Source organism: Octopus sinensis, linkage group LG4, assembly GCF_006345805.1.
Source record: "Octopus sinensis linkage group LG4, ASM634580v1, whole genome shotgun sequence".
Classification (NCBI taxonomy): domain Eukaryota; kingdom Metazoa; phylum Mollusca; class Cephalopoda; order Octopoda; family Octopodidae; genus Octopus; species Octopus sinensis.
The window spans coordinates 72830709-72838895 of record NC_043000.1 but is presented as its reverse complement, the minus strand read 5'-3'; the positions used below and the strand labels follow the sequence as shown (position 1 = coordinate 72838895).

General features: G+C 34.4%; 1 protein-coding gene across 2 annotated transcripts in view; it reads right to left on the bottom strand.

Annotated features, from left to right (window-relative positions):
* The window catches only part of LOC115210488 (D-ribitol-5-phosphate cytidylyltransferase), a 105349-nt gene that overhangs the window by 88001 nt on the left and 9161 nt on the right, over nucleotides 1-8187 (bottom strand). For both annotated transcript variants that reach the window (XM_036502140.1, XM_029779091.2), the window contains exon 2: nucleotides 3301-3461. In XM_036502140.1, the coding sequence (XP_036358033.1) occupies nucleotides 3301-3461 (161 nt within the window). The remainder of the gene's footprint in view (nucleotides 1-3300; nucleotides 3462-8187) is intronic.

Below are 8187 nucleotides of genomic sequence, written 5' to 3'. Positions count from 1 at the left end.
AATTCTTAAGTTCTGTATCTTTTATATATATAATATGTTACTTAGATCCACTTGCAACTAAAGCTTGATCATAATAGTTTGCATGGTTATTGAATATTTCTTCATTATTGGAAATATCTGAAATTTTAATGGATATACCATATACAATGCTCTTTAGTAATGATTTATGATGGTGCGAATGAATGTTTATATATTTGAAGTATTCATTAGGGTTGTGGAAAGGAGAATAAGTTAAGGTATTGAAGTCTAGAGTTACATCCAAAAAATTTGCTTTACAATAGCTTTCTTCAAAGGAAATAGATAAACCAACATTTTAAAAGAAATTATAAAGTTCTCTTATTTTTCCTATTTTTCTTTTGGAGTATCCATTATATATCAGGAGAGTATCATCTTTATATAATCTTCCTTTGAGAGAAGGAAATATTGTCTAGTCTTATGCAATAGATATAAGCCTACCAAATCTGTAACTTGTGCAGAATCAGAAGATCCCATGGTGATATGAAATAAATTATTATTTGTAGCTCTGCACCATAATTTATTGCTAAATTTAATAAGTGTTTTTCTAGCTAATAATATTAAATCAATTTCAAGTGGTGTAATATTAGAGACTTCTAGCTAAAATTATAGCTTTGCTTAATATGATCGGTGGTAAAGAGGCATAATAATTGTTAATATCAAATTGCAAGACGGAAGAATCAGCCTTATTTGGTAGTAAATGAAACCAAGTTATAACTTATCCTGTGCTAAACCAAAGGTTATAATTGAGTTTTTTCTTTGCAGTAGGTATAATACTAACATATCTTTACTGATTCTTCCGAGATCTGACTTGGTTGGACAAATTACTCTTATAGTAGGGTTGATATTAAAATCAGACTTATGGTCTTTTACATTGAAGCGTGGTGTATTCGGAGTATATATTTCAGTATGATCTTCAACTTCCAGTTTGTGCATAATTTTACAATGTAACTCTAAGTTGGACGTGTTTGTAATGTTATATGATTTTCATAGTTTTTTTGGATAAAGTTTTGGTATTGTTTTGGGGTAATGGAGTATATATTTCCAGTCTTATCAGAAAAGACATGTACTTTAGGTGATTTAATAATTTGGTTAACTATTTTTGATAAATTTTGTTGGTATTTGAAAGTAGACTTCGAGAATCTAATAGATTTAACTATTTCTAATACTGCATTTTCAAATTCATTCAATAATGGGTTGTGTGGTGGATTTCTTTAAGATTTGAGACTGTAATTACTATTATATTGTTCTTTTAAAGTAGGTTTGTTATTGTAGAAGAAAGCCTGTCATCTCATTGCTTTTATTAAATCATTAGTCTTCTGAAGTAACAGTAATAAAAATGTGTCTTTTGAAAGAATAAGTATATTGTTTATCCATGAATCCAGTATTAAATGCTCTTTATATAGAGAGAGCTCGATATATATAGTTAATTAAATATAAGAGATCATTAAGAAAAGCTTTGCATTAGAATTTTGTATTTCATATTTCATTATCATAATAAAATACCAAGATTATTCTAAGTAAAAAAAAAACAACTTAAAATTAAATTATTTTAAATCAAACAAATATATTCAAAAGATACAGATTATCCATTAAATAAATACTTAGAATTTATCCTCTTGAAACTTGAACCCGTACTCTTTTGATATATAACTAATTCACTTTAAATATAATACATTAATTCACTCTATATCAAGTCAATACACAACTATATCTACATTTGCATAAAATATATATTAATAATGGTATCTTCTGGTTTTATCTCAATAATAATAAAAGCAACAAATAATCACTTTTATTCTCTTGCATTTATTGATTACACACGGAAGAAGGAATGGATCATAGGAATTCTATCTTTACACATCCATCACGGATTTTTACTACAGATTTATTCTACTTTTTTAGAGTTTTAGCTCAAATTTATACCAACACAAATATATGAATACCAATAATTTTTCAAACAACATTTTCCTAATTTGATTTAAACAGCATTTTCTTCATTCAATTTCCTCCACCAAAATTCATCCTTTCAACTCGATTCTCTGAGTGGATATACTTCCCAATGATGCTTATCAACTTCAGATTTCATTTTAAGAGGAAGTATATTCACGAAACGATTGTAAGAACTTTTAAATGTTTTAAAACTTTTTAATAATCATAGCTCTACTTTATTTAATACAATATTTCTAATATCATATACTTACCTTTATTATGATTTTTAAGATATAACTATTCCACTATTTTACTCCCTAATATATAATCACTCTCATGAATCTCTAAATATCTTTTAAGATTTTAGACTTATTCCATATTAGAGCACTTAATTGACATCCAGTACACCTTGTTTCCAAAGGATATATTTAATCAACTATATATATATATATATATATATATAATATATATATATATCATATCTTATTAAAGCTGAAATAAAATTCACAAACTATTACTCAGAGTTTCATGTGGCTGTTCATAAGACAATTGAGATAATGGCTGGCAATGAAATTTTATAAATTGTGAGTACATATAGAATTATTTATGGTTAACAGTTCAACAAATAGGCATTTAAATTTGACTGGGTAACTAATTAAAAAAAAATATTAACTGGATGCAAGTGGGGATTGACCACAGTGGGAAAATAAATACAAACAACAGTTGAATTTCAAAATTTTTTGCAAAAGTGAGTGAAAAATAGAATATACCAAGAATACGAAAATGCAAAGAATTAAAACCATTATAATAGCAGTAAGCCAAAAAATTAAAATTAAAGCTTAAAAGCTATATTTGTAAGTAAAATAAATGTGTATGTGTGTGTGTGTGTTACCATCTCTTTGTCTTGACATTATGTAGAGTGTCATCAGCTGGTCACAGGCCTCTACTTATCAGGCAATGCAGTCAATGCAAGTTCTTCCATGGCATTCTACAGAGGATTAATGTTCACATAGAAACTCTGAAGATGAATATCAACTGGTTGTTCTGTTCAGGAATACTTTCAATCTAGGTCCTATGGACAACTTCCAGAAATTCCAAAAGTGAAGAAAGATGCATTGGCACTACAACTGAGATACAACTTAGTTTATTAGGGATTGTCTTATAAATACATTTTGCTGGACACTTGGTAGAGCTTTCCATTCACAAAAGAAGCGATAATCTGAAATGAATTAACAACAGCACAATACTATGGAAAGTTATCAGAGCTTAACCCCATTGAAGTAGAAGAGCATAAACTTGTCAGTGGTGCAAATAAATAAGCAGTTAAATTAGAAAAAATAAATCATAGCTTACCTAAAGAAACTTTTTTAATGCCATTAAAAATTGACTGATGTCTAGAAAAGCCTGCAACGGTCACTTCCACTTTATCTAAATGATACTGGCAAATTAAATCTTCAAAGCTCTCCACATATTCTTTTGCAACACAGACAATTATTTTCTGCACCCAAGGAATTCTAGAAATAAAAGCCAAAGACATCATATGTATGTGTGTGAGTGTATATATATATATATATATATATATATTATTATTAGTGAATTGAAGAAATGGAGTTGAACGAAGATTGAACAGAAATCGTTTTATTGCATTCTACACGTGTTTCGAAAGGCACAATTTACCAAATTCTGATTGAATAAGGAGACCATATTGTGTCTTTCTCTTCAGGAAGAAATAGGAAATCCGTTGGAAAAAACAAAAACAGAACAGAGGCGGAGCAAAACAAATCTCCTAAGAGCCCATGGCCAAACTTGGCCAAAAGGTCAACTTTGGACATTTGAGTCCCCACTTGGTGATAGGGCACAAATTGACTACCTCATCTTTCGAAAGAAATGGCGCAATAGTGTTAAGGACTCGAGATCCTACTCTTCCTTTGGTTCTGTCGGCTCTGACCACAGAATTGTATCAGCTACCGTTAAGCTTAGTCTTCGCTCATCCAAAAAAACTAAGCCTCACCCGATCAAAATGATCGACTGGGAGGAAGTCTTATCTAACCCCGATATGTGCATAGTGCATACACAAGCTTGGCTTGATGGCAGGCAATGAGTAATGGAACACTACACATACACTCACACAGTAAGAGAGAAACAATGATTGAGACAGCAAAGGCAAGGAAGTAAATGACAGAGTAATTATGGAAGGTATTATATTGAATTGAATGGCAGATAAATATGCACATACTACATGTGAAACAAAAGGAGTTGAATTAAATGTCTAAGTGGCACATATGCATATAGAGCATATGACTTTGAATACACATTATTATGAAAAATACATTTCATAGTTTATCTTTTACTTGTTTTAGTCATTGGACTGCATCCATGCTGGGATAGTACAGTGAAAGTCTTATTCAAACAAATCAATTTCAGTACTTACTTGTTTGGTAGTAATACTATACTTAGTTGCAGAACAACTAAGTTACAAGAACATAAACAAATTAACAGAAATCATCAAGCTATGTTTATAGCCATGTTCATGCTATATGAATGATTAGACAAAAATTTTTTTCTAAGTTTGGTTCAGTATATTGTTCTTAAAATTGGATCTTTGTAAGGAGGTATTGCTACACAGGGCTATTTTTTGAAGTTTGTTTCATCAGAGGATATGTTGGAAACACTAAATACTACAAATTGCTTAATTATTGATGGCAGATAGTCAGAGTCTCTATCAATGTAAGAAGTACCCTCAAAAGATACCTATTGATTTCTGAAATTTTCCATGCTCACATAAATATCACAAGATCTTTACTTGAAACATGGTTAAAGTTTATATAGTTGTCTCCCAAAGGCTTGATGATCTTTAACCACAATAAGAATGGTAGCAATAGGAACACCTCACAAATATCTTGTCCTGTAGATTCCCCAGTTACTGTCTTTTGAATATGTGCCTGGAAAAAGAACAATTTACAAGACCAATATCACTGATATAAATGGGACCACAAAAGCTGATGATGGAATGACTGGAAATGCTTTCAGGAAAAATACCTGCAGCACCTAACTTTGTTTACAGATAGAAATAAAAGACATACAACAGCTTTTTCTAATATGGTATGAAACCTTAGAAAAAGGAGTGTGGACAACCCCCAAATAAAGAAGAGCATCATAGCTAAGGCCAGTAAATGTAAAGGATGAGAAGCATATGCAATCCCTGAACATTTTGACCATTTGCTTACACAAACAACGATTTAAACTGAAAAATATCAAGCATCACCCACTGTCAACCGTACCATCTATTCAGCAAGGATAAATTTAATATATAACAGATATAATGTTAGGCATAGCTGTGGTAAGAGGTCTGCTTGCAATCCACATGGTTCCAGATTCAGTCCACTGCATGGCACCTCGGGTAAGTGTCTTTTACTATAACTTCAGGATGACCAATGTATATGTGTGTGTGTCTCCTCTCTACTGCTTGACAACTAGTGTTGGTATGTTTATGTTCTTCCATTTAGCAGGAAGTCATGTTTGAATTCTAAGCTGTGCACACATATAAAACATAAAGATATCATTCCATTCAATTTGCAAAATATACATTCATAAACTTGTAAATGTTTAAAACCTTGGTAAATCCACAAAATAATTTGTCTACACCTGCACATTCATCCACAAAAGTGCAGGTATGTGACATATGTTGTACACATTTATATAAGAATCTTATAGTGCAATTAAACTGTGCTGACCGTAAGATCAAATATTTTTAATCTCCATCAACACTTACAAAAATAAAAAAAAAACATGTTTAATACAAGAGAAATAACTTAAGTTTGTAAAAGAGTAACCACCCTTCCCCTGTTTATCTAAAAACCAAAGCAATATTTAAAGTTCCTTAAAATCCTGCATAATCTCACGTAGTCTCGTTGAACATAGAGACAGATTATCAACATTCTGAAGTGGAACATTTGACAATTGTGAATTTCCTTGCATGAAACTATTGGTAGCACCATTAATCCATAAATAAAGTGTATACATACAGAGAGAGAGAGAGAGAGAGAGAGAGAGAGAACACGGAATCTTGGGGCTAGTAACCCACACACTTAACCACTACACTACATGCCCATGGGCAATTAAATATAAAACTCTATTAAATATAGGAGTTATCAATTAGATTTTCTTTTGGATCAAAACTGGACCCACAGGATAAAGAAAATAAACAAACGATACCTTCAAATGGTCATCAGAAAAACAAGTGACATTTTAAGGGAATCAGCAAACCAGAACACTGGACAATTAATTATCAGACAAAAATAAGTGACTAAAACATTTGAAAAGCAAATGACATATAAAAAAATCAACCAACAGGAGTGCTGGACTACTGCTACAAGTGACCAGAACAAATAAATGATGCCACTAGGAGGTCAATCAAACAGAGTGCTAGACTACTGCTGAACCAGAATAAGATGACCAATATATTATCAGTTGGAAAGAGAGAGAAGAAAGGAGAGAGTGAGTGAAAGAGAAGATGCTGGAAGATGTGTTAGGTCACACCCACAAGGTACAGGGAGCTGAATATAAGTTAAATGGTTTAGAGAACTGGACAGGGTGAAGAATGCAGTGAATGGTAAACATGATTGGAGGGGTTCAGGATAGAATTAGAATTCTGTGATATACAGAGAAGGCATCACCAGTGACAAAGTCATTATTGCTGTATATAAAAATGTGTATGTCCAAAAGGCAATTAAATTTACTAGTGGAAAAAATATATGTATATATACATATGTGTGTGTGTGTGTGTGTGTGTGTGTGTGTGTGTGTATATATATATATATAACGGGAAGCTTTATGAAACTAAACAAAAGACGAAGGCAGGTGGAAAACAAACGAACAATTGTATTAGTATGGCGCTCAGGAAATATAAATATTTAAAAGTCTTTAACGTTTCGAGCCTACGCTCTTCAACAGAAAGATACACAGAGAGAAAAAAAATGCGTGCAGTAGCTAACGAATCAACATGGCGATCTGATTTCGGCCAGAGGTCAAAGATCAAACATGAGACGCGAGAGCGAAATAAGGGGAGATAATAGGGTTGATAATAGGGTTGAGGGACCAGCTAATAGTGCGTAGGAGGGGTCTGGATGTGTGTATGTATAGGGTTGGTGTATGTATTAGTATGTATAAGGGTGTGTGTGTGTGTGTGTGTGTGTGTATGAGAGAGTATTAGTGCGTAGGATTGGTCTGGACGTGCGTATGTATGGGGTTGGTGTATGTATTAGTATGTATTAGTACGTATTAGTATGTATAAGTGTGTGTGTGTGTGTGTATGAGAGAGTATAAGTGCGTATGCGGGGTCTGGACGTGTGTATGTATAGTGTTGGTGTATGTATTAGTATGTACTAGTATGTATTAGTACGTATTAGTATGTATTAGTTGGTGTATGTATTAGTATGGCACATCATATGTGATGTGATGTGTAAAGTCATGTGGTGTAGTGAGGAGAAGAGGGGAGGGGGAGAAGAGGAGGGGGAGAGGGGGAGAAGAGGAGAGGATGGGGGAGAAGGAAGGGGAGGAGGGGATGAAGGAGGAAAGAGGGAGAGGGGGAGAGAGAAGGGGAGAGAGAAGGGGAGAGAGGGAGTGAGGGAGCAGAGGGAAGGGGAAGAGGGAGGGAGAAAGAGGGAAGGGGAGTAGGGGTGAAAGGATGAAGGACTGAAGAAGTAGGGGTCGGGGGGAAAGGATAGGTGAGGAGGGGGGAGAGGGGGGTTAGATGAGGAGGGGGGGAGAGTTGAGACCAAATGGCGTATAAGAGCGAAGAGAGAAGATTAATTCCTGTTCACGGCGCAAACGGGAATCCGGATGGCCTCTGTGTAAGGACAAACCGAACACAGATAGGTGTTGCAAGGAGTGACTGGTGGAGCGGAAATGGCGTGAGACCGGTGTATCGTTCGCAAGGTGGATGTCACGAAGGTGTTCCGCGAACCGGTCAGCCAAGCGCCGTCCCGTTTGTCCGATGTACAAGGAATTGCAGAGAGAGCAAGAGATGCAATAGATAATATTGCTGGAGGTGCAGGTGAAGGAGTGGATGATGGGATAGGGTCGATGGTGGGTGCTAGTGAGGCGGGTGGTGTTGGAGAGGTAAGGGCAAGTGCGGCAACGTGGGCGGGAGCAGGGGAACGAGCCGGGTTGCGAGGTAGGGTCAGGGAAGGAGCTATGGACCAAAAGGTCTCGAAGGTTGTGGGCTCGTTTGAAAGAGGG